Below are 26,968 nucleotides of genomic sequence, written 5' to 3' on the forward strand. Positions count from 1 at the left end.
TCCAGGTCGGTCAAACGTCATTTAATTTCTTTTCGAGAAGTATAAAAACGTACAAAAAGGGGCTCAGTTTAAGGCTGGAAACCACAAGGCAGAATTACCGTGACAAACCCGACACAAAGGAGACGGTGTCTTTCTTTCCCTCCTCCTAGGTTCCCCCTTCTAACCTGACCATCCTTGATTATTACCATCGAATCGACCCCTGCCTAGAGAAACACGGACGCAATCGATCTCCCAAAACACACATCCGCACAGCACATAAAAACACAGATTGTTCACCCCTAGATCAGTGCTGAACCCCAGGGACAAATATCCCTTTGGAGAGGGATTGTTTCTTGTCGTCACTCCCACGAGGCCTTTCTTCCCAAGACCCGATTGGTGATTTTCTGTAGAAAGAAGAGAAGAGCGATTAATTCTGTTTTGCTGAAACCAAGCCCGTGAACACATGACAACTCTTCGCGCCCTTGAAAAAAAAAAAGGAAAAAAATAGGTGGTATCTGTTTTTAAGGGCTTACTACGTACCGGGCACTGTATTAGACGCTGGGGTAGGTACAAGCTAATCGGGTCGGACACGGTCCTGCGAGGGGCTCACAGCCTCCATCCCCATTTTAGAGTTGAGGGCACTGAGGCCCAGACAGGTTTAGAGAGTAGCCTGAGATCACACAGCAGACACGTGGTGGAGCCGGGAATGGAACCCAGGTCTTCTGAGTCCCAGGCCCGGGCTCTTCCCGCTGGGCCACGCTGCTTCTCACGCTGCTCCACCGTTCAGACTCCCGCAGTTTTGTCTTTGAAGCAGCGGGGCTCAGGCGAAAGGGCACGGGTTTAGGAGTCGGAGGTCATGAGTTCAAATCCCGGGTGAGCCGCTTGTCAGCTGTGTGACTTGGGGCAAGTCACTTCACTTCCCTGTGCCTCAGTTCCCTCACCTGTACAATGGGGACGAAGACTGTGAGTCCCACGTGGGACAACCTCATCACCTTGTATCCTCTCCAGCGCTTAGAACAGTGCTTTGCACATTGTAAGCGCTTAACAAATGCCATCGTGATTATTCTTCTTCTTCTCTCGTTCACCCATCTCTCTGTGGGGGTGGGGGAAGGGTTGAAATCGATCCTTAAAGCGGAAAAGTGAACGCAACCGGCAACTTCCCACAGTTTGGCCAAACCTTGGGCAGCTGGGCTTCACTACTGGTCCCCTCTTTCCCCCCCGGCCAGATGAGCGAGGGGGACCCAGAGGCTGTGAGAAGTGAGGAGAAGCAGCGTGGCCTGGTGGCTAGAGCCCGGGCCTGGGACCGGAAGGATCTGGGTTCTAATCCCGGCTCCGCCACTTCTCTGCTGTGGGACCTTGGTCCAGTCATTTCACTTGGCCTCCGTTACCTCATCTGTAGAACGGGGATTGAGACTGTGAGCCCCCCATGGGACAGCGATCGTATCCACCCTGATCTGCCCGTAACCACCCCAGCGCTCAGTGCGGTGCCTGGCACAGAGTAAGCGCTTAACACTTAACAAATGCCATAATTACGATAATTATCACAGCAGCCACGTGGCGGAGCAGGAATTAGAACCCAGGTCCTTCGGCCCCCCCCCCCGCCCCCCCAGTCCGGGCTCTACCCTCGAGGCCGCGCCGCTTCTCTTCTCCGTGCTGGATGATAATAATGACGGTATTTAAGCGCTTACTATGTGCCAAGCACCGTTCTAAGCGCCGAGCGCCGTTCTAAGCGCCGGATCCCAAGCCGGGGCCCGCATCCTGAAGCGTCGGCCCGTTCGGCGGGCTCTGTGGCTACCGAGCTCTCCCAGGCGCTTGGTAACAGTGCTCTGCGCCCGGCAGGCGCCCCCGTCCATGCCACCGATTGACTGGCTGAGGTTGGCATCCTCAAATGGCTGGCACGCGCTGGGCCCCTTTGGCCCGCGAGCGTCTCTCCCCGTGGGTCTCGCTGACGTCCAGGAGCTCACCGTCTTGTACAGCTGGGCCTTGAGCCGGTAGGAGCTGTATTCCGCTCGCCTCTTCTCGTCCTCTCGCTTCTTCCGCACCTCCGGGAGCTGCTCGTAGATGCTGCCACGGGAGCGGGCGAACAGAGAAGGGCCTGGTTAATGCGGGGCACGGAGAAGCGGGGTGGCCCACTGGATAGAGCCCGGGGCTGGGAGCTCATGGGTTCTCACGCCGGCTCCGCCCCTCGTCTGCTGGGTCACCTGGGCCAGTCACTCCGCTTCTCTGGGCCTCAGTTCCCTCATCTGGAAAAGGGGGATCGAGGCCGCGAGCCCCGCTTGGGCCAGAGACTGGGCCCAACCCGATTTGCTCGTATCCAGCCCAGCGCTCAGTACAGTGCCTGGCACACAGTAAACGTTTAACCAATACCACAGTTATCATTTTTATTACTACAGATGCCACGAGCTGCTAGCCGTCCCTCAGCAGCTCGGGGCTTCTCCTGCTCCCGGGACCGGCCCCAACCGACGTCAATGTCGTCGTCAGTGGTTATTTATTGAGCGCTTTCCACGTGCAGAGCACTGTACTAAGCGTTTGGCAGAGGACAATCCAACAGAGTGGGCGGACCTGACCTCTGCCCACCAGAGGCTTACAGTTTGGTACCGAAGATGTGACTGGCCCCCACACAATCAGTCAATCGAATTTATTGAGCGCTTACTATGTGCAGGGCACTGTACTATGCCACCCAGGGTCACAATCTCTCCTGTCCGTGACTTCCAAGCTATCATATGGCATATATCATTGACTACACACAATAATAACAACTGTGGCCTTTGTTTAGCGCTTACTATGTGCCAAACACTGTTCTAAGCGCTGGGTAGACACAAGATAATCAGGCGGGGCACAGTCCCTGTCCCACATGAGGCTCGCAGTCTTAATCCCCATTCGACAGAATGGGGTAACTGAGGTCCAGAGAAGTGAAGTGACTTGCCCAAGGTCACACGGCAGACAAGTGGCGGAGCCGGGATTAGACCCCGGGTCCTTCTGACTCCCGAGCCGGTGCTCTTTCCACCAGACCAACTCTCCTTCTCAATCAATCAATCAAGCAATCGACGGTATATATTGAGCGCTTACTTTGGGCCGGGCACCGTACTAAGCGCTTGGGGGAGAACGACACGGTATAACAGACCCATTCCCTGCCCACAACGAGCCTGCAGCCTGGAGGACGAGCTTATACCTTACGCTCCGGGCCTGATCCCAAAATACTCAGCCGTCGATGACCTCAATTTCCCCTCGCCACATCCTTGGGAATTCAGGAGAGGCAAGTATTATAGCGCCCATTTTACAGCCCAGAACGCCGAGTCCCGGGAAGTTCAAGTGACTGTGCTGGAGGTCACCCGGAAGGTCCCCAAACTGTCAGGTCCCCCGAAGCCGGGGACCCTTCCTTTCCGCTACACCGGGCAGCCTTCCATTCCTGTCCCACCCTGATAGAAGGGCAAGGATGTCATTACCTTACGACTGAGGCCGAGCGGGGGGCGACTCTTGGTCGCGAACCCTCGTCCCAAATGGGTTCCCAATTCCGCGACTGTTTTACACGAGCGCAAACCCGAGTAGCGGAAGACAAAGGGCTCTGGGAAATTCCCGGCAGGACAGTTGGCTTTCCTGAGCAAACAGCTGTTGCTTGGCCGGTGTGGAAATGTCACTTCCTGGAAGCTCCGGCCGGGAGCGGCGATGGGCAGCTGGGATCCCGGCCCCTCCACTAGACTGTAAGCTCGTTGCGGGCAGGGACGTGCCCGCTTGTTGTTCTCCTGTCCACTCCCGAGCGCTTAATACAGTGCCCTGCACCCGGGCAGCGCTCAATAAATACGATCGCTAGAACGAAGGAACGGAAGTCCCTCTCCCCGCGGCCTGAGGGCATTTTTACCGCTTGGATCGCTGAAGCATCTCCTTCTTTGGGATTATCCTCTTCTGAGCCATCAGGAAACCTAAGCAGAGAGCCAAAAGTTTTAGGTTCGGGTGCGGTTTGAGGGAAGGATGCCGCTTTAGGAAGCGTTCGGGTTGGCTTTCCGAAGTCGATCTCGCCCGCGGCCCGCCTCCGGCCTGAAACGCCCTCCCTCCTCATATCCGACAGACGGTTCCTCTCCCTCCCTTCAGAGCCTTATCCAAGGCGCGTCTCCTCCACGAGGCCTTCCCCGACTAAACTCCCCTTTCCTCTTCTCCCTCTCCCTTCTGTGTCACCTTTGCACTTGAATTCGCACCCTTCATTTGGTATAAAAGAGTCAGGAGACATATTCCAGAGTGGCTCAGTGGCAAGAGCCCGGGCTCGGGAGTCAGAGGTCGTGGGTTTCTAATCCCGGCTCCCGCCACTTGTCCGCTGCGTGACTCTGGGCACGTCACTTCACTTCTCTGGGCCTCAGTCACCTCATCTGTAAAACGGGGATTAGGACTGCGAGCCCCACCTGACTGCCTTCTATAGCGCTTAGAACAGTGCTTGGCACAAAGCAAACGCTTAACGTATGCTATCATTATTATGTTCCCTGCCCACAGCGAGCTTACCGTCTAGAGGGGGAGGCAGATATTCATATAAATCGATAAATGGCAGATATGGACTTACGTGCTATGGGGCTGGGAAGAGGGATGAATCAAGGGACCTGATCCCTCTAGACTGTGAACTCACTGTGGGCGGGGAATTGATTCAATTGCATTTATGAAGCGCTTAGTGTGCGCAGAGCCCTGTACTAAGCGCTTGGGAAAGCACAATGCAACCATCGACAGTGACATCCTCTGCTCTCCCAAGCCCTCAGAACGGTGTCTTGCACGCGGTAAGCGCGCAATAAATACGACTGGATCAACGAATGAATCTCCTTCAGTTCCCTTCCTGCTTGGGTCTCCCCCGATCTCCGCTGGAGAGTGATCCTGTCTGGGCTCACCTGCTCCAAGAGGAAGGCTCAAAATAATAGAATAAAATACCATTACATTAAAACGTGGGCTACCTCTGACAGACAACGGGCAACTGGCATCCCGGCAGCCTCGCCAGTGATCGGAGGAGCCGAAGAACTCGTCTCGTTCCCTCAGCAACGCCCGCTGCAGTTTCCTCTGCGCCGTCACCGACTTGAGCTGCTTCACGCGTTCCCTGGAGCGGGAGATGAAATCGGGGCGGTGCAGGGCGAGGGATTCCTGGGACGGACACGAGGGATGAATAATAATACTTGTGTTATTTCTTCAGCGCTTACTACGAGCCAGGCTCCCTACGAGGCACTGGGGCGGGTACAAGCCAAGCGGGTTGGAAACGGTCCCCGTCTGGCCGGGGGGGGGGGGGGGGGGGGGGTTCACAGACTCCACCCCCGTCTTACAGATGAGGGAACTGAGGCCCCCGAAAGTCTAGTGACTTGCCCACGGTCACCAAAGCTCTCCGGGGAATCGAATGAAGACAAGCCGGCGGGGTTCGGGGAGAAGTAGAGGGAATACGGCTTTCAAGGAGACTTGTTTTGTCTTTTTATTGAAAGGTATTTGGTCAGCGCTTACTAGGTGCCAGGCACTGTACTAAACGCTGGGGTAGATACAAACTAATCAGACTGGACACAGTCCCCGTCCCACTCGGGGCTCACAGTCTCCATCCCCAGTTTACAGACGAGGGAACGGAGGCGCAGAGAACCGAAGGGACTTGCCCAAGATCACGCAGCAGACAGGCGGCAGGGCCGGAACCAGAACCCTGATCCTTCTGACCCTCAGGCCCGGGCTGAGGCCCGGAGAAGTGAGGTGACCGGCCCAAGGTCACGCGGCAGAGCAGCGGCGGAGCCGGGATGAGAACCCAGGTCCTCTGACCCCCAGGTCCGGGCTCTACCCACTAGGCCACGCTGCTTCTCTGCTGTTTGAAGAAGCGGTACTCAATGTCCCGGAGGGTCTGGGCAGGATTCATCCTTCCATTTCCAGCCGGAGTGACCACTGCACTCCACGAGCTGCTCGCCTGCCGTGTTGTGTAACCTTGGACAAGTCACTTCACTTCTCTGGGCCTCGGTGACCTCCTCTATAAAATGGGGATGAAGAATGTGAGTCCCGCGTGGGACAGGGACTGTATCCAACCTACCTCGCATCTACTCCATCGCTTCATATAGTGCTTGACACACACACAGTAAGCGCTTATTAACAAATACTGTTGTTGTTATTTTTATTAGAGAAGGTGGAAGAGAGCGTGGCTTAGCGGAAGGAGCCCGGGTTTGGGAGTCAGAGGATGCGGGTTCTAATCCCGGCTCTGCCCCTCGTCTGCTGTGTGACCTTGGGCAAGCCACCTCACTTCTCTGGGCCTCAGTCACCTCATCCGTAAAATGGGAATGGAGACCGTGAACCCCACGCGGGACAACCTGATTACCTTGTATCTGCCCCAGCGCTCGGGATGGTGCTTGGCGCAGAGTAAGCGCTTAACAAATACTATAATTATTATTATTGTTATCCCAGCTCCACCACTTCTTTTTTTTACGGTATCCGTCGAGCGCCTACTGTGTGTCCAACAACTGTTCTAAGCACCGAGGTAGGTACAGGTTAATTCGGTTAGGACACGTTCCCTGACTCGCATGGGGCTCGCAGTCTAAGTAAGGGGGAGACTAGGTATCCCCATTTTAGAGATGAGGAAACTGAGGCCCAGAGAAGCGAGATGACTTGTCCGAGGTCACCCAGCAAGCTGTTGGCAGAGCTGGGATCAGAATCTGGATCCTTCGGCCTCCCGGGCCCGTGCTCTCTCTGTCAGGCCACACTGCTTCTCCACACTTGCCTGCTGGGTGACCTTGGGCAAGTCACTTCACTTCTCTGGGCCTCAGTTTCCTCACCCGCAAAATGGGGACGAAATGCCTTCCTATTTAGACTCTGAGCCCCGCGTGGGGCACGGACTATGTCCGACCCGATTAACCTGCACCTATGCCAGCGCCAAGGACGGACACGTGGTAAGTATTTAACAGATACCGCTGGGTCATAAAAAAGAACAAAACGTTTCCTTGGATGACCAAATCTTTACAAAAAGCAGATGGCTGCACTTCCAGGTTGACTGTTTAACGCCAAACGGACACTGCCAACTGCCAACCTCTGACCCGATTATCCCAAGCGCTTAGTACAGCGCTCCGCGCAGAGTGAGCGCTCACAAATACGACTGAATGACTGAATGAATCATCCTGCATCTACCCTGGTGCTAAGACCAGCGCTTGACACACAGCGAGGACCTAGGTTCTAATCCCGGCTCCGCCACTTGTCTACTTTGGGCAGGTCACTTCACTTCTCTGGGCCTCAGTTCCCTCAGCTGTAAAATGGGGATGAGGACCGTGAGCCCCACGTGGGACAGGGACCGTGTCCAACCCCATTTGCTTTGCCTCCAGCCCAGGGCTCAGCGGAACGCCTGCTTCACAGTAAGCGCTCAACGAATGCCGCTATTATATATCTCATTATAGCAGGCACTGAAAAGAAAAAAAAGGAGATTTCTCTGGAATCCCGAAGTCTTTATTAAAAGCACTTTATAAAAAGCTGCTTTACCAGGTTTACCGTTTAACCAGAACTGGAGCCTGCCAGTTTAGAGGACAGGACTATCTAAACTGACTATAGTGCTTCTACCTCAGCGCTTGACACCTAGTGAGCGTTGAACAAATTCCATTAAAAAAAAAAACACAACCACCAAGAAAGATTTCCTTGGGCTCTGCCAAGTCTTTACAACTAGCAGAGTAGCTTCCTTTCCAGGTTTATTATTTAATTGGAATTGGAGACGGCCAGCTCAGAGGAGAATGTTCTGGGTCTGACCTGATTACCTTATCTCTACCCCGGTGCTTATTATTATTATTTTTGATAACTGTAATAATCGTACTTGTAAAGCGCTTACTCTGTGCCAGGCACCGTTCTAAGCGCTGGGGTGGAGACAAGGAAACCAGGCTGGACACAGTCCCTGTCCCGCGAGGGGCTCGCGGTCTCAATCCCCATTTTACAGATGAGGTAAGTGAAGCACAGAGAGGTAGAGTGACTTGCCCAAGGTCACACATTTGCCAAGTGGCAGAGCCCAGATCAGAACCCGTGACCTTCTGACTCCCAGGCCCGGGCTCTATCCACTACACCCTACTGGTCTGCACAGAAGAAGTGTTTAGCAGGCAGTGCAATTACAATTAATATTGTAAATACCAGCAAAGGAAACACGCCAGCTCTAGATTCCAAATATTTTTTCCCACATCGAGGAACCGCCAGGAATCCCACCCCGGTGGAGGTTTTGAACGCACTGCCGGGGCCACTATCGGGGAGGTGGGTCCGGCTCAGGGTCCCTCGGCCTTGAGTTACCCATCGGAGACGGAGACTTGCCAAGGGAGGGAGGGAATGCACGAGGAAGCTCGAGAAACCAACTGATCGATCGAGGTCGGAAAGAGGCTTGGGGCCTGAGATGAGTTCATTCAACACCGACTACTACGACTGCCGGTGGGGAAGCGGCACGGCCTAGTGGAGAGCGCCCAGGGCCGGGAGTCAGAGGGTCACGGGTTCTAATCCCGGCTCCGCCACTTATCCGCTGGGTGCCCTCGGGGCGAGTCGCTTCACCTCTCTGGGCCTCAGTTCCCTCATCTGGAAAATGGGGGTGGAGACCGTGAGCCCCGCGTGGGACGGGGACTGTGCCCACCCCGGTTTGCTTGTTTCTACAACAATAGTAAACAATAACTGCGGCATTTGCTAAGCGCTTACTATTTGCCAACACACTGCTGGACGCGCTGGGGTAGAGACAAGGTAATGGGGTTGGACACAGTCCCGGTCCCCCGTGGGGCTCACAGTCTTCATCCCCAGTGTACAGCTGAGGGAACTGAGGCCCAGAGAGGTGAAGTGCCTTGCCTAAGGTCACCCAGCAGACAAGTGGCAGAGCTGGAATTAGAACCCGGGTCCTTATAATAATAATGGCATTTGTTAAGCGCTTACTATGCGCCAAGCACCGTCGTAAGCGCCGGGGTACACGCAAGGTTATCAGGTTGGATAACCGCAGAGGGCTCAGAGTCTCAATCCCCATTTTCCAGATGAGGGAACCGAGGTGGTTGCCCAAGGTCACCCAGCAGACAGGTGGCTTCGCCCAGACGAAAACCCCGATCCTTCTGAATCCCAGCCCCGTGCTCCACCCGTCGGGCCACACTGCTTCCCGACGTTAACACATTTCCCCCGCCTCCGAAGGAGGTGCCTGGCTGGAGCGAAATATCTTTTCACCTGCAGGGAGGCCTTCACAAAGGGCTTCGGGGCCTCCTGCCCCTCGTCCCTTCCCGACCACGGGGCAGCGGGCCGGACTCCGGCCATCGCCCTGCTGAGCTCGGCCAGTTCTTGCCAGTTCTTCTCCCGCAGGGGCTCTCTCCACGGCTTTGCGCCGGTCAGCGGCTCGAACCAGGCGGGGCCGGGGCCGGCCCGGTTCTCTTTCCTCGCGTCCGCTTTCACGCTTTCGGCCGGGACGAACCAGGAGAGGCCTGTTGGGGAGATTTTCAGGGCGATTTAGTCTGTCGTCCGATGGCGTCCGTCCGGCCCTCGAAGCAGCGCGGTCTGGTTGACAGAGCCCGGGCACGGGAGCCAGGAGGAGCTGGAGTCTAACCCCGACTCCGCCACTGGTCTGCTGGGTGACCTTGGGCGATAATAATAATAATGTTGGTATTTGTTAAGCGCTTACTATGTGCAGAGCACTGTTCTAAGCGCCGGGGTGGATACAGGGTCATCAGGTCGTCCCACGTGAGGCTCACAGTTAATCCCCATTTTACGGATGAGGTCACTGAGGCACCGAGAAGTTAAGTGACTCGCCCACGGTCACCCAGCTGACAAGTGGCAGAGCCGGGATTCGAACCATGACCTCTGACTCCCAAGCCCGGGCTCCTTCCACTGAGCCACGCAAGTCACTTCACGTCTCTGGGCCTCGGTCACCCCAGCGGTAAAACGGGGATGGAGACGGGGATCCCATGTCAGACGCGGACCGTGTCCAACCCGACTGGCTTGTAGCTACTCCGGCGCTTAGAACAGTGCTTGACACAGAGTAAGCGCTCTACAAATACCATCATGATAATAAAACACATAAATAATTATGATATTTGTTAAGCCCTTACTCCGTGCCAAGCACTGTTCTAAGCGCTGGCGTAGACACCAGAAAATCAGGTTGTCCCACACGGGGTTCGCAGTCTTAATCCCCATTTTCCAGACGAGGTACCTGAGGCCCAGAGCAGTGAAGCGGCTTCCCCAAGGTCACATAGCAGACGAGTGGCAGAGCCGGGATTAGAACCCACGTCCTCTGACTCCCAGGCCCGGGTTCTATCTGCTACGCCAGGCTGCTTCTCCATCATTCCATTTTACCCGGGGGATATTCCCTTAGATACCGGAGCCTGGCTCCAACCGGAAGCAGCGAACGGCCAGACCTGCGACTAGACATTTCTACATTGAGTCTTAGAGACAAATTCCCAAAATACACCAGCCGGCCCTTCCAGGAGGACGGGGGCATGGGAAGGTTGGATGGATGCTTATCAGTTATGGGACGGAAAAAATCTGTCAGTCGTTCAGTCAGTCGTATTTACTGAGCGACCGTACTAGGCGCTTGGGAGAGTACAATATATAATAACAGTAAGTGTGGTGTTGGCTAAGCGCTTACTGTGAGCCGGACATCGTACTAAGCGCGGGGAGGGTACCAACAAATCGGGTGGGACCCAGTCCCTGTCCCCATTTTACGGATGAGGGAACTGAGGGCCCCCCTCTCCGGGTGGCACCTGGAGAGTTGCCAGTCCTCTACCAGTCTCGGCTACGGGACGGAGAGTCGAGCGGAGGCCCGTCCGTTCCCTTCCTGGCTTGGCCGGTGGCTAGCCAAGTGGAAGGTCGTCGGCTACAAGTCAAAACTCCCCCGTGCTGGGCAGCAGCGGCCCGGGAGAGAGTCGAGGGCGGAGACTCGAGTTGATTGCGCGGAAGGAGGCGACGGTCGACCTTTTCCGGATTTTTCCCAAGAAAACTCAACGGATCCGCTACCGCTACGACCGCAGGTGGAGGTGGGGCGTTCTGGGAGAGACGTGTCCATGGAGTAGCTACGGGTCGAAGACGACCTGACAGCTTATGACAAGACGAGGCAACTGAGGCCGAGAGAAACGCAGTGACTTGCCCGAGGTCACACAGCAGACTAGGGGTGGAGCTGGGATCAGAACCCAGGTCCTTCCGATTCTTAGGCCTGGGCTCTAGCCACTAGGCCATGGGACACGGACTGCTGCGTATGTACCCCAGCCCTTAGGACAGTGTAGTAAGCGCTTGACAGGTACCATTTAAAATACCATACATATGCCATCTGAACGATGCTGCGTCTTACTTGTTAAGCGCATACTGTGTGCCAGGTACTGTTCTAAATGCGAGAGCAGATCAATCTGGAGACAGTCCTTGTCCCTTACGGATCAAGAACCGGGGCGGATACAAGCAAATTGCGTTGGATACAGTCGCTGTCCCACGTGGGGCTCGCCGTCTTCATCCCCGTTTTACAGATGAGGTCACTGAGGCCCAGAGAAGTGAAGTGACTTGCCCCAGGTCACCCAGCAGACAAGTGGCAGAGCCGGGATTAGAACCCCGCGACCTTCGGACTCCCAGGTCCGGGTTCTAGCCACTACAATGCCACGCTGCTTCTCATGCCTGTCTCCCCCTCTAGCCTGGAGGCTCGCTGTGGGCAGATCATGTGCCCTCTTACTGTTCTACTGTGCTCCCCCAAGCGCTTAGTACTGTGCTTTGCACGGAGTAAGCGCTCAATAAAAACGACTGATCGAATGAACGAGTGAATGAATGACTTCACTTCACTGGGCCTCGATTCCCTCAGCTGTAAAATGGGGATGGAGACTGTGAGCCCCACGTGGGACGGGGACCGGGTTCAGCTCGATGCTTGCCTTGTCCTTGACCCGTAGCGATTCCACGGACACCTCTCTCCCAGAACGCCCCCCCCCCCCCCCCCCCCCCATCTGCAATCCTTCCGGGAGTGGATCCGTCCAGTTTTCCCGATCAAAATCCGGAAGCGGCTGACCATCGCCTCCTCCCGTGCGGTCAACTCGAGTCTCCGCCCTCGACCCTCCCCCGGGGCCGCGGCTGCCCAGCACGGGGGAGTGTGGACTTGTAGCCTACTGCCTTCCACTCGCTGGCCACTGACCGAGCTAGGAGCGGAACGGTCAGGCCTCCGCTTGACTCTCCCTCCCGTAGCTGAGGCTGGTAGGGGAGTGGAAACTCCAGGTGCCACCCCGGGAGGGCCGACCTGATCAGCCTGTATCTATTAGAACGGCGCCCGGTACAGAGTGAGGGCTTCACAAGTACCGTTAAAAGAAACCAACGGCATTTTACAGATGAGGGAACAGAGGCCCCGAGGAGTGAAGTACCTCCCAAATCTAAATAGTGATTACGGTAGTCCTTAAACGCTTTACTGTGTGTTGAGCGCCGTTCTGAGCAGTGGGGTAGATACGCACCGTCCCTGTCCCACATGGGGCTCACACTCTTAATCCCCATTTTACAGATAAAGGGTTCATCCCCATTTTAAAGACGAAGAGGACCAGAGAAGTGAAGTGACTTGCCCAAGATCACACAGCAGACATGTGACGGGGGCGTTGAGGACTCACCCTCTGGTGGATGCCATCTGCTCTTCCTGCTCTTTCTGTCCCCCACGTCCGCCGGCCTCTTCGCATCCCTTCCGTCTCCTGGCTGTGGCGAACCCCCGGGCCCGGAACGTGGGAAAGCGGTTCCGGCCAGGCTCCAGCCCACCCTCGGCCTCTCCGGGCCCGACCTGGGCGTGGGGAATGTCAGGCCTACGTCGCGCGTGTTCTTCTTGGTGGCGCTGTTCACGATTTCCAAGTCCCCTGTGGGCGGAAGGAGAAAGCACTAAGAATAATAATAATAATAATATTCGTTAAGCGCTTACTACGTACCAGGGACGGTACTTAGGGGTGGGGTGGATGCAAGCAAATCGAGTTGGACACGGTCCCCTGTCCCACGTGGGGCTCGCGGTCTCCTTTACGGGTGAGGGAACCGAGGCCCAGAGAAGTGAAGCGACTTGCCCAAGTTCACACGCCAGACAAGTGGCGGAGCCGGGATTAGAACCCACAACCTTCTGACTCCCGGGCCCGTACGCCACGCTGCTTCCCCAGATCGGATCAGACTGTTGCAAGGGGCTCTAACGTGGAGCCCCGCTCCGAGGTTCTGCTGTGGTGGACCCGCCTACCCTTCACGCTAATTCATTCAGTCAATCGTGGGTATTTATCGAGCACTTAGCGTGTGCTGAGCACCGTGCTGACTGCTGGGGAGAGTTCAGTTTTTCCCCACTGTCCGTTAACACTACACAGTCCCTAAAGGGTAAGCTTGTCTCTAGGCCCTAAGCTCCTTGTGGGCAGGGAATGTGTCTGTCTCTTGGTATAACTTAGCAGTTTAGCACAGTGCTCGGCACACGGTAAGCGCTCAATACGACCGACTGAATGAATGCTATACTAAGAGCTGGGGTGGCCACCAGATAAACAGATTGGACACGGTCCATGTCCCGTCTGGGGCTCCCCGACTTAATCCCCACTGTCCAGATGAGGATACAGGCCCAGAGAAGCCAAGTGGCTTGCCCGAGGCCACACAGCGGACAAGTGGAGGAGCTGGGATTAGAACCCACGACCTCCTGACGCCTAGGCCCGGCTCTCTCCACTGCTTCTGTCCAATACAACAGAGTTGTCCATCGGCCCTGGGCACAAGGAGTTCACAATCTCCAACGTACATGTAAAAATACCAGACATGGAGATATACATGTGGATCTGGTACATTTACATGTTCCACATGTAATTAACTCTTATTCTCTAAGTGCCTTTATCTCAGGAGGACCAATCCTACTTTTTTTTAAGTGGTATTTGATAAGCGCTAAGCGCGTGCCGGGCACTGAACTATGGGCTGGGGTAGATTCGAGCTAACCCGGTTGGCCACGGTCCCTGTCCCACACAGGGCTCACGGTCTTAATCCCCGTTTTACAGATGAAACGACCGAGACTAGAGAGGCCAAGTGACCTGTCCGAGGTCTCCAAGCAGACGAGCGAAGGAGCCGGGATTAGAACCCGGACCCTCTGACTTCCAGGCCCGGGCTCTACCCATTAGGCCACGCCGCTTCTCGCTCCTAGAGAGGGTAGAGTCTGATGGTCTGGGGGCGTTTGTTGGACGGGGTGAGGGAGAGGGTGAAAGTACCGGTGGTCGACGAATCGCACCAGAAGACATCCCATCCTCAAAAATCATTTTCATTTGTTGAGGGTAGGCACGTGGAACATCCGCTGCCCAACTGTAAATTCCAAGCGCTTAGTACAGTCCTCTGCCCACAGTAAGCGCTCAATAAATACGACCGAACGAACGAATGGCACCCAAATTGGATCGACTGAGAAATTCACATTTCTAAACTGGCTCGGGTGTCCTGGGGAAGAGCTTCAACAGATGAGGGCGAAGAGAGCTAAACTCAGGGGAAGCAGCGCGGCCTCGAAGGAAGGGCCCGCGCCCGGGAGTCGGAGGACCTGGGTTCTAATCCCGGCTCCGCCGCGCGTCTGCTGTGTGCAAGCCATTTCGCTTCCCTGGCCTCACGTCCCTCATCTGCAAAATGGGGTTTTAATACCCGTTCTCCCTCCTACGTAGACTGTAAGCCCCGGGTTCGGCACACAGTGAGCGCTTAACAAATACCTTTAACTGTCCAAACATCTTCTGCTTACGGGAGAAAATGAGAGGGGCGAACAAAACACTGAAGTCTAGACCCTGGGAAGAGATATCAGTAGTAAAAATATTTACTAAACGCCTGCTGCGTACAGAACACGGTACTAAGCGCTGGGAAAGAGTGTCCAGGTGGGAATTAGGAAGGGACCCGGCCCTCAGGGCGTTGACAGTCTCGTATTACTTAGACTGGGAGCCCCAGGTGGGACAGGGACTGTGTTCAACCTCATAGACCTGAACCTACCCCAGCGCTCAGTACAGTACTTGACATATAGCATGCACCTAAAAAAAAATAATCATTTCCAAAGGAGAGAGAGAAAGGGTCAAGGAGGGGACAGGTTAAAGCCAGATCACTCACCCACTTGAACGCTCTTGTGATGCATCTGGACGCTTCGTTTTTTTCTGAGGGCAGAGCTCGGCCCCCAGCTCAGCGTGGAAACCGAGGCGGAGGAAGTCGCGTACCCTACCTCCTGCAAAAGCGTCAGAGAAACCCGTGAGTCTGTGAATCTACCTTCGCGGCACCCTTCTCCGGGATCCGTCAACTGTATTTACTGAGCGCTTACCGCGTGCGGAGCACCGGCCTAAGCCGAGCCCTCGAGAGCTCGTGTGGAGAGCCTTGAACTTAAACCAACGGCTCCTAGGGTCTTTCAAGCAGCTCCTCGGAAATCCCGGTCCAGGGAAACCCAATTTGGGGTCTTTGATACTAGTTAATAAGGTGGTATTCGTTAAGCGCTTTGTGCCAGGCACCGTACGAAGCGCTGGGAGCACCTCGGGTTGGACACGGTCCCGGTCCCGCAAGGGGCTCACAGTCTTAATCCCCATTTTACCGATGAGGGAAGTGAGGCACGGGGAAGCCAAGCGACTCGCCCAAGGCCACAGAGCGCACACGTGGCGGAGCTGGGACTGGAACCCGTAACCTTCTGACTCCCGGGCCCGGGTTCAATCCACTCTGCCAGGTGGCCGAACTGAGAACCCATCTAGGCAGCCCACCCGAGGCAGCGTTTCAGCTAAGGGGCAACTTTTCGGGTGGAGGCTGCATTTCCAACTCAGCTCTTCTAACGCCAACCTCCTCGCTGGGCCTCCATCCCGTCCTGCCTCTGGCCCGGAAACGCCCTCCCTCCTCAAATCTGACCGACGGTGACTCTCCCCCACTTCGAGGCCTTATTGAAAGCCCATCTCCTCCCAGAGGCCTTCCCCGACCAAGCCCTCCTTTCCTCTTCTCCCTCTCAATTCTGCATCACCCTGATTTGCCCTCACCCCCAACCACACTTAGGCCCATAAAGGCAATTTATTTATTCATATTAATGTCTGCCTCCCCCTCGAGACTAAGACTTACAGTGGGCAGGGAACCTACCGACTCCGTTACGCAGTGTGGCTCGGTGGATAGAGCCTGGGCGTCAGGAGGACCTAAGTTCTAATTCCGGTTCCGCCGCATGACTACTGTGTGACCTTGGGCAAGTCAATGGTATCGACTGAGCGCTTCCTGGATGCGGAGCGCTGGGGAGAGTAATAATAATAATAATAGTACTGCTCTGCACGTAGTAAGCGCTTAACTAATACCGACGTTATTTACTTATTTACTTGCGAGGCGCTGACTAGGTCCTAAGCACTCTTCCAGATGCTGGGGCAGATCCAGGTTAATCAGGTTGGACACAGTCCCTGTCCCACATGAGGCTCACACTTTTAACCCCATTTTCGAGGTGAGGTAAGTGAGGCCCAGAGAAGCGAAGTGACTGGACCACGGTCACCCGGCAGACACGTGGCGGAGCCGGGATTGGAACCCAGGTCCTTCCGACTCCCAGGCCCGGGCTCTGGCCCCTGAACCGTGCTTCTGTATTGAGTAATGGATTGTCTGAGCGGCCTTTTCTGAGTTATTACTTAAACCTGAGCCCCAAGAAAGCCAGCAGGGTCAACTAATCTCCTCAGTGCAACATTTTTCACTACGATCACCAGCTTTTCTGTCCTGCTCCGACCGTAGACTCCCCATGATGAGTTTGGACTGTGGGCAGGGTACGTGTCTACCGACTCTGTTGTTTGTACCCTCCCAGGCACTCAGTACAGTGCTCTGCACACGGCAGGTGCTCAAAAATCCCGGTGATGTCGACGAAAGGAGCTGGCGGGCCTCATGGACACTGCCTCGTCCACATTCCACCTCCCTCCTCTGTTTCCTTTTGAAACAAATTCCTTCAGTTGCATTTATTGAGTGCCTACTGTGTGCAGAGCACTGTACTAAGCGCTTGGGAGAGGACAACATGACAGTGATTGTCCCGTGCGCCAAGAGAGAGAATTCACGATGCAGTACATTAAAAATCCAATTGCCCGATGGCTTGATTTGAACGGGAGTTCCCGGCCCGAATTTATATTTTAGGCCGTCGCTTCTGACCTGCAGGCCGGGCAGATTTCATTTGGAGTTCATTTGGCAGGAGGCTGAGAGAGGAGGAGAATTAAACCCCGCCAAGATTTTTCCGTGGTCTATTTCCCCCACCTTTAGGGAGTATTTGGAAAAGTGACTTGGCTTTTTATTTTTTATTTTCATTTTTAAATCTCAGCCATAAAACAATCTGTTCCCTCTTGGGTAAGACTTCGGCAGTTTCCTTCCACCTCCACATCCTCCTTTAAAAAAGATGTCTCTTGGGAGCCGATATCTCCCAAAGAAATTCAACTGCAAACACGTCTTCGGGTCTCTGCACAAGGGCTTCCTGTTTCAGACTTAATCTTACCAAGAAAGACCCTTCCCTTCCTACTGTCGCTTTGCACAAGCAAATCCCGGCTGCCTGCCCTTCCTTTGGCCGTCTCCCATTCAAGCATCAGCGTTAAGTACAGTGCTCGGCACACAGTGAGCGCTCAATAAATACCACTGAATGAATGAATCGACTATCCTGGTCTCCCCGGACGATAATGACGACAACGATTACGGTAATGGCATCTGTGGGACCTTGGGCCACGTAACTTCTCTGTGCCTCAGTTACTTCACCTGTAAAATGGGGATTGAGACTGTGAGTCCCTTGACCTGATTACCTCGTATTTATCCCAGTGCTGAGAACGGGGCTTGGCACATAGTAAGCGCTGAACAAATACCAACGTTATTATTATTATTTAAGCGCATGCTATGTGTCGAGCCCCGTTCTATGCGTGGGGTAGATGACAGCTCATCAGGTTGGACACCGTCCCTGTCCCACATGGGGCTCACGGTCTTAATCCCCATTTCACCGACGGGGTAACTGAGGCCCAGAGAAATGAAGTGACTGGGGCCAAGGTCACACAACAGACAAGTGGTGGAGCCGGAAATAGAAACCAGGTCCTTCTGACTCCCGGGCCCGGGCTCTATCCACTGGGCCCCACCTCCCTTCCTCTAGAAACGCTCCCGGTCCCCCAAAATCAGCCGGGGAAGCTCCTGCCGGTTGACACTTCAGAGGAAGGTGGCAAAAAGAACTTTCCTTTAGAGTAAAGAGCAGTGTGGCCTAGTGGAAAGCAAGCCCGGAGTCGACAGGAACTGGGTTCTGATCCTGACTCCAGCAGTTTACCTGCCACCATCTCAAGACTGTAAGCTCACTGTGGGCGGGGATGTGCCTGTTATATTGTACTCTCCCAAGCGTGGAGTCCAGTGTTCTGTGCACAGTAAGCGCTCCATAAGTAGGATGATTACTGACTGCCGGGTGACGTCAAAGTGGCTTCACATTCTTTTTTTTTTTTTTAACGGCATTTGTTTAGTGCTTACGTGCCAGGCACTGTACTAAGCGCCGGGGTGTCTACAAGCAAATTGGTTTGGACACAGTCCCTCTCCCATCTGGGGTTCACCGTCTTCATCCCCATTTTCCAGCTGAGGGACCCGAGGCCCAGAGAAGCACAGTGACCTGCCCGAGGTCACCCAGCAGACCCGTGGTGGAGCCGGGTTGAGAACCCGGGTCCTCCTGACCCTCAGGCCCGGGCGCTGTTCACTAGGCCGCGCCTTTTCCCAGCATTCAGTCATTCAATCCTATTTATCGAGCGCTCACTCTGTGCGGAGCACCGTATTGAGCGCTTGGAAAGTTCAATTCGGCAGCATCCCCGAGGAGTTCGCTCCTCAGACCGGAGCCAAGTGTGGGGAAGGGTGGCCATCTTTCCGCTCTTCAAAAGGCAACGCCCGCCCCACACGCTCACTACTCACCGTCCCTTCTCGACCTCTGCCGCGCTCGGAAGCCATTTTGGGGTGCTGGGCGTCGGCGGCCGTTCCCCGCCGTCTCCCCGCCCGCCCCGGGTGAGTCTTCTGCCGGCTGATGGCGCGGTAAAGCTGGGACAGCCTGGGCGACACGCACACCCTCTCCGGCCCGAAGGCCCTGACCAGCCGGGCCGTGTCGATGGAGGAGACGGAAGCGCTCGCCTCGGTGAGGGCCTCGGTCCCGGCCCGGGAGGCCTGGTCCGACGGCGAGGCGACGCTCCCCGGGTGAGGAGAGGCGCCGCTCGCGACGTCTGAGTCTGGCCACTGCGGCGGGGCCTGCTTGCTCTGTGGGGAGCAGGCCCTCTGGGCCTCGGGGCGAGGGTCTCTCCACGGCCCGGGCGTCAAATAGGCCCCGCTGGGTCCGGGGGGGACGTCTAGGCCTTCCCCCTCCTTCCTGGGCCGCTGCTTCTCCCGGGGACCGCGCCTCTGCCCCCGTCCCCCGTCACCTGGCCACCCTTTGGGGTCTTCCCGCTCGCCTTCGGGGAGCAGGAGAGAATTCCAGTTGGGAATCCGGAGGAGTCTGGCCAGGCGCTCCAGCCGCTCCACCAGGGACGGCTCCGACCAGCGGCTGGATTGGGGAAGCCGGGGGGCCTCCTGGCGCTCCGGAAATCTGGTCCAGAGGTCGCCCTCGCCGTCGGGGTGCCGGGTGGCATCTCGGCCCGTCTCCTCGTCCCCCGGGGGACGGCTCACGGAGAGACCGGCTCCGGGGTCACCGTTGGCCTTCTGAGCGGCCTGCCTCGACTGTCCCCTCCCCAGAGCCACCTGGAATCCGGGACTCTCCGTCCGGCCGTGATCCGGCTCGGCCCTCAACGGCGAGAACCTGTCCTCCTCTCTGGGCCCTCGGTACAGGGGAGAGAGGCCAGGTTCGTCCCGCTCTCCGGCCGGGCGAAACGGAAAGAAGTCTTCTCTCCCAGGTGGCCGACCGGCACCCTTTCCCGGGGGCTCCGGAGATCCCAAGTCGGGATCGCGCTCTCCGCACGCTGATGGGTGAAGGGAAAATTGAGCAGGCCTGAGGGTGGGACGGGGCGGGTCGGCGAGGCCGAAACGCTCGTGGGACTCTGGCGAGGAAAACAGAAAAGAGAAGAAGCTGGGTTTGAAATGTGGGGACGATACCGGTTATTTAATCTACCGTGCGGACAGCACTACACTAAACGCTGGGGCGAGTACCATACGACGGTATAACAGACCCATTCCCCGCCGACAGCGAGCTTACAGTGAATGACGGCCAACCTTCTCCATCATCCATTTCCTCCCGGCAGAGCCGGGGGGGAGGAGAGCCCAACAGAGAGCCGACCCTCTCATACTGGGCTCTCCCAAGCACCTAGTACACTGCTTTGCTTAGCCAGGCGCTCAACGAATACCACCGACGGACAGATCGACTGAGGAGCGACTCCGACATCTGCTATAACTGCCACCGCGAGGATCTGGGTAGAGGAGGAGGTTGGGTTTACCCTCTGCCACGGAACAGAGGCCGCTTTCTCCCGACTCACGCACCGCGGAGAGGCCAGACCGTGACTCTCCCCGCCTTGGGCGCGCGATTAAGGTCCCACCTCCTCCAAGAGGCCTTCCCTGCTTAAGCCCTCTTTCCCCCGACTCCCTCTCCCTTCTGCGCCGTCAGGGCACCTGGCTCTGTGACCTTGGGACATTTGATATTTGCCCCGACCGCTCAGCACTTAGGTGCAGATCTTTAAATTACACCTCGCAAATGACTTCTTTGTTCACGCTCACGTCTATATCCCCGTCTCGCCTGGAAGCTCGTTGTGGGCAGGGAATGTCTGTTTATTGTCGTACTGTCCTCTCCCATGCGCTTAGGTCCGGGCTCTGCACACAGTAAGCGTTCAATAAATACCACCGACTGACCCATCGCCAAGCAGTGCAGCCATCGGGGGTGGGTGGGAAATGAAGAGGGGAAACCATATGGAATGGGCACCGTGACCTACCTGACGATAATCGGTAGCTACTTATAGCTCCACTTATGGAGGTGACGTCTTCGAGGCAGTCTCGTTCAGGCCTTTTTTTGTATTATTACTCACTGGCTTTAAAGCATTCCGTCAACTCGCCCCCTCCTACCTCACCTCGCTACTCTCCTACTACGACCCGGCCTGCCTCTGTTGCTCCCCTTCGCTCTGTGCTTCCATCTCCCTCCTCTCGCCGACGACCCCTGGCCGACGTCCCGCCTCTGGCCCGGAACGCTCTCCCTCCTCAGTTCCAACGGACGATGACTCTCCCCTCCACTCAAAGCCTTACTGAAGGCCCATCTCCTCCAGGAGGCCTTCCCTGACTAAGTTCCCCCTTTCCTCTTCTCCCACTCCCCTCCGCATCGCCCTGACTTGCTCCCTTCCAGCCCCACACCACTTACGTCCACAGCTATAATTTATTGATTTCCATTAGCGTCTGCCTCCCCCCGTCTTCACCGTAAGCTCGCTGTGGGCAGGGAACGTGTCTGTTCGTCGTCGCAATATACTCTCCCGAGTGCTTAGTACAGTGCTCTGCACACAGTAAGCGCTCGATAAACGCGTGGCTCAGAGAAGCAGCGTGGCTCAGTGGAAAGAGCCCAGACTTGGGAATCGGAGGTCATGGGTTCGAGTCCCGGCTCTGCCACTTGTCAGCTGCGTGACCGCAGGCAAGTCACTTCACTTCTCTGTGCCTCAGTTACCGCCTCTGTAAAATTGGGATTAGCTGTGAGCCTCATGTGGGACCACCTGCTTACCCTGTATCTCCCCCAGCGCTTAGAACAGTGCTCTGCACATAGTAAGCGCTTAACAAATGTCAACCTTATTAATAAATACCCCTGAATGAACGGTTATTAATAACAGTGATAATAATTATGGTATTTGTTAAGCTTACTATGCGCAAGGCACTGTACTAAGCGCTGGGGTGGAGAAAACCAACCCGACGTTGACCCCACATGGGGCTCACAGTCTCACTCCCCCATTTTACAGATGAGGTAACTGAAGCACGGAGAAGTCAAGTGACTTGCCCAAGGTCACACAGCAGACAGGTGGCGGAGCCGGGACTGGGACCCCTTAAGAGTGCCACAAGTCCCCCCGAAGCAGTCTCGTTACCTGCAGTGGCTTCCTGGAAGGTCGTTTTCCCTTCAGCCCAGGCAACCCTCGGTCTGGCCCTCTTACTGTAAATTCCCTCTTCGTGTTTCCCGGCTCCGACGCCTGACAGACTCTCGTCCCTCCGGCCGAGCGCTTCAGCCGGGAATTCCGGAGCCACAGCATCGTTGGACCCTACGGAGAAAGAAAGCAACGCGCTGCGGTTCTAGTCTCATAGTAGACTCCGCCAAGCGTTCACTACAGCGCTCCGCACACGGCGGGTGTTCAGTGTGAGGTTGCCCCAGTGGGTAAACAGACAAGAAACGGGTCCAAAATTACAGAGGAGGGGTGAAGTTATCCTATTCGTCCCACGCCGGTACTCTCAAAGCACTTGGGCCCCCAGATTCTTGATTTCCAACCAGTATCGTGATAAATCAGTCTAGCTCACGGCCTAGTGGATAGAGAACTGGGCTGCTGGTGGGCAGGTCATGGGTTCTAATCCCAGCTCCACTTCTCTGGGCCTCCGTTACCTCATCTGTAAAATGGGCATTGAGACTGCGAGCTCCACATGGGACAGGGACTGCGTCCACCTTGATTTGCCTGTACCCACCCCGGAGCTTTGTACAGTCCCTGGCACACAGTAAGCGCTTAACAAATACCATAATAATAATAATAATATTATTTTTGTGCAGCAGAATTACCATAACGGATCAAACCAGTGGCTGAACCGGCAGGGGGAAGGAAGTCAAACCAACAGAACATCCATCTCCGTGTATCATTTGTCATACTGTCCTCTCCCAAGCGCTTAATACAGTGCTCTGCACACAGTAAGCGCTCAATAAATACAATCAAATGAATGAATAAATACGATTTCGTTTTTCTAAACGGTATTTGTTAAGTTGTTACGATGGGTCGGGCCCCGATCAGGTCGGATCCAAGCCCTGTCCCATTCATTCATTCAGTTTATTCGATCGCATTTATTGATCACTTACTGTGTGCAAAACACCGTACTCAGCACTTGGGAGAGTACAGAACAACAATAAACAGACTCATTCCCTGCCCCACAATGAGTTTACAGTCTTAGTCCCCATTTTCCAGCTGAGGGAGCCGAGGCCCGGAGAAGTGAAGTCACTAGCCCAAGGTCCCACACCGGGAAAGTGGCTGAGCCAGAATTACACCCCAGGTCCTCTGACTCCCAGGCCCAGACTCTTTCCACTAGGCCATGCTGCTTCTCAATCAGTGATTGATTGAGTTATTGACAGAATGACCTTGGGAAAAAAAAAAGCATCAGAAAAGAGGAATTTAGAACCCTTAAGTAACAGCCGGAGCATACCTTAAATGGAAGCGCACACTGGGCAAAAAGAGCACGGGGGAAATTAGGAAGCAATGAATCTTTTTCTCAGATTCATTTCTAGGCTTGCACTTCTGCCTAGCAGCCTCCCACCAAAAGCCAAAATGGGGTGCAGGGGGAGTCTCGGGAAAAATAAAGGGGCATCTTCGAGTGGGCAAGGTTTTGAGAGTGTGAGAGAGAGAGAGAGAGAGAGAATGAGTGAGAGGAGAGAGCAAGGCAGCAAAATAGAGGGAAGAGAGACAGAGAGCAAAGGAGAAGATTGAAAGAGGGAGAGAGATACAGTGGAAAAAAAGAGGGAGAGAGACAAAGAGAGGGGGAGAGAGAGAGTGAAAAAGGGACAGAGTGAAAGACAGAGAATGAGAGTGGCTGAACCGGCGGGGGGAAGGAAGGCTTAAACCAATAGACCATCCAGCTCCATGTAGCATTTGCTATATTTTCCTCTCCCAAGCGCTTAATACAGTGCTCTGCACACAGTAAGCGCTCAATAATAATAATGTTGGTATTTGTTAAGCGCTTACTATGTGCCCAGCACTGTTCTAAACGCTGGGGTAGACATAGGGGAATCGGGTGGTCCCACGTGGGGCTCACAGTTTTAATCCCCATTTTACAGATGAGGGAACTGAGGCACAGAGAAGTTAAGTGACTTGCCCACAGTCACAGAGCCGACAAGTGGCAGAGCTGGGATTCGAACTCACGAGCCCTGACTCCAAAGCCCGTGCTCTTTCCACTGAGCCATGCAATAAATACAAGGGAGGGAGCGACAGAGAGCGCAAGAGACCAAGAGAAAGAGATAAAGAGAGAGCAAGAGAGAATGTGAAAGAGGGAGACCGAGCGAGAGAGAGCAGGAGGGAGAGATGAAGCGCGAGCAAGAGAGAACTGAAGAGAGGGAGAGAGCCAGAGAGCTAGAGAGAGCAAAAGAAAGGAACAGAGCAAGAGAGAGTGAGAGACAGAGACAGAAAGAGAGAGTACCAGGGAGCAAGAGAGAGTGTGAAAGAGGGAGGAAGAGTGAGAGAGGAGGGAGGAAGAGTGAGAGAGATGAGAGGGTGGAGAAAGAGCAGGAGGGAGAGACAGAAAGAGAGTATGTCAGGGAGCAAAAGAGTGTGAAAGAGGAAGAAAGAAGGAGAAAGATGGGGGGAGAGAGAGAAAGGGAGACAGGGAGAGAGAGAGAGCGAGAGAGAGACATAAGAAGGGGGGGGGAAGAGAGCGAGAGAGAGAACGAGGGATTGAGAAAACAATCTGAAGAGTCCCTCCTCCACCATTTTCCTGCCAATGCTGACCCCCCGGGGTCGCCAAGCTTTGAGAGCCGGCGAAGGAGCTCAGCCTCAATAAGAGCAACGCCAACAGCCGGAGAAAGCGGACGTTGGCCTAATTATCACAGGAGCCCAACAGAGAACCTGCTGCTCGGTGTATGGCCTTTTCTGACGAGCTGATTAGGTCCCATCCGCGATGCCTACTAAATGGAAAGCGGCTTCTAGCTGGCAAATGAATAAAACCCAGCCATCACTGCCTGGACAAGCAGCTCTCCCTGATCACAGACCCAGATCTCTTGCCGGCGACAGATGGGAGGCACAGAGCGACGAAAAAAACAAAACGCTCCCCCGGTCTGGTTTAACCGAGGCGCCTCAGGTGGGCAATATCCCCGTGGGATCGAGAGGCGGATTCATTTCCAAATCCAATAACATCAACTGGCATCCAGGCGCAGAGCTGTGTTAAGGAGCAGATTCGTCCAAGGTAGGGCAGGATGACCCAAATCCCCACGGAAAAATCCATACCGGAGTAGCGATGGTCATTGGAGTTTCTCTCTCCTTCCTCTTTTTCTCTCTCCCCTCCTCTCTCTCTCCCTCTCAATAATAAAAAAGTGGTATTTGTTGAGCGCTCACCACGTGCCAGGCGTTGTACTAAGTGCTGGGGTGCCAGCAAATTGGGTTGGACACAGTCCCTGTCCCACGGGGGGCTCACAGTCTCAATCCCCATTTTACAGATGAGGGAAATGAGGCCCAGAGAAGGGAAGTGACTTGCCCAAGGCCACGCAGCAGACAAGTGGCAGAGCCAGGATTGGATTCCATGACCTTGTGAATCCCAAGCCCGAACTCCATTCACTAAGCCATGCTGCTCTTCTCTCCTTCCTCTCCCTCCTCTCTCTCTCTTCGTGGTTTTGGTTGAGTGCTTACTAGGCGCCAGGCACACAGTACGGGCCTGGGAGCCAGAAGGTCATGGGTTCTAATCCCCACTCCGCCATTCGTCTGCCGGGTGACCTTGGGCAAGTCGCTTCACTTCTCTGGGCCTCAGTGACTTCACCTGTAAAACGGCGATCGAGCCTGGGAGCCCCACTTGGAACAGAGGCCCGTGTCCAACCGATATGCCTGTATCCACCCCAGCGCTCAGCAAGCTCTTATAAATAAATACTAATATTATTATTATTACTATTAATAAGCACTTGAGAAGATACAGTTCAAGGCATACCATTCCTGTCCTCAAGGAGCTCATTTGTAGGCAAGGAAAAGTCTGTTGTATTGTACCCCCCAAGCACTCAGTACAGTGCTCCGCACACAGTAAGTGCTCAATAAATACCACTGATGATAATGAAAGGAGCTCACAGTCAGTCAATTGCCTTTAAGAAGCGCTTACTGTGTGCAGAGCACTGTACTTATCGCTTCGGAGAGTAGGTTATAACGACGACATGACATACACACAGTCATGCCCACAACGAACCTCCCGCCTCTCCTTTCTTTTCACACAAACAGTCGTCCCCTGGTCCAAGTACGAGAAAGAATCCATGATATTATAAATTTATCATAATGACCAGGTATTTCCAATGTATTGTAGGTCTTTAAATACTGCAAGGCAGCACGGCCTAGTGGGAAAAGCATGGGCCCGAGAGTCAGAGGACCTCGTTTCGAATCTCGGGCCGCCACTCATCTGCTGTGTGATCTTGGGAGAGTCGCTTCACTCCTCTGTGCCTCAGCTGCCCCATCTGTAAAATGGGGACTGAGTCTGTGAGCCCCATGGAGGACAAGGGAACGTGTCCAACCTGATTACCTTCTATCTACTCCAGTGCTTAATACAGTCCCGGCTTAACAAACACCCTCTAGACTGGAGGCTTGTTGTGGGCAGGGAACGTGTCTACCAACTCTGTTGTACCGGACTCTTCCGAACACTCGGTGCAGTTCTCTGCACCTAGTAAGCGCTCAATACATATGTTTATTGGGAGAGTGCAACATAACAACAGACACATTCCATCCTCAGTGAGCTCACTGTCTATAGGGAGAGAGACAGAGACATTAATAGAAATAAATAAATTACAGAGATATATATGTGCTGTGGGGATGGTAGGGAGGAAGAATGAAAGAGCAAGTAAGAGAGGTGCAGAAGGGAGTGGGCGAACAAGAGAGGAGGGCTTAGTCAGGGAAGCTTCTTGGAAATGTGCCTTCGATAACATTTTGAAGTGAGGGAGGACAATTATCTGCACGCAGAGCACTGTACTAAGTGCCTGGGCACCAGAAATAATGAAAGACAGATCTCATTATGTTCTGACAAAACAATGAAAAACAGCCAACCAAACGAAATTCATCTATGGGGTGCTGGGCTTGGTAAAAGATGAGAAGCAGTGTGGCCCAGGGGCTAGAACAGGGGCCTGGGAGGCGGGAGGATGTGGGTTCTAATCCTGGCTCCGCCGCCTGTCTGCTGTGCGACCTTGGGCGAGTCACTCCACGTCTCTGGGCCTCATTTACCTCATGTGCAAAATGGGGATGAAGACTGCGAGCCCCATGTGGGC

At 54.8% G+C, this 26,968-nt stretch overlaps 1 protein-coding gene across 4 annotated transcripts in view; it reads right to left on the minus strand.

The window, feature by feature from the left end:
• ALMS1 (ALMS1 centrosome and basal body associated protein) overlaps positions 1-26,968 on the minus strand; it is a 122,772-nt gene continuing 95,804 nt past the window's right edge. For 3 of the 4 annotated variants that reach the window (XM_029083292.2, XM_029083288.2, XM_029083287.2), the window contains exons 10-18: positions 21,867-22,037; positions 18,751-19,859; positions 14,962-15,073; positions 12,507-12,743; positions 9,118-9,368; positions 4,908-5,091; positions 3,839-3,899; positions 1,944-2,043; positions 1-383 (exon numbers count right to left, since the gene is read on the minus strand). In XM_029083292.2, coding sequence (XP_028939125.1) covers positions 339-383; positions 1,944-2,043; positions 3,839-3,899; positions 4,908-5,091; positions 9,118-9,368; positions 12,507-12,743; positions 14,962-15,073; positions 18,751-19,859; positions 21,867-22,037 — 2,270 coding nt within the window. In that variant the 3' untranslated portion in view covers positions 1-338. The other variant, XM_029083293.1, reaches the window with a different exon arrangement.

The sequence above is a fragment of the Ornithorhynchus anatinus genome, chromosome 18 (assembly GCF_004115215.2).
Source record: "Ornithorhynchus anatinus isolate Pmale09 chromosome 18, mOrnAna1.pri.v4, whole genome shotgun sequence".
Taxonomy (NCBI): Eukaryota; Metazoa; Chordata; class Mammalia; order Monotremata; family Ornithorhynchidae; genus Ornithorhynchus; species Ornithorhynchus anatinus.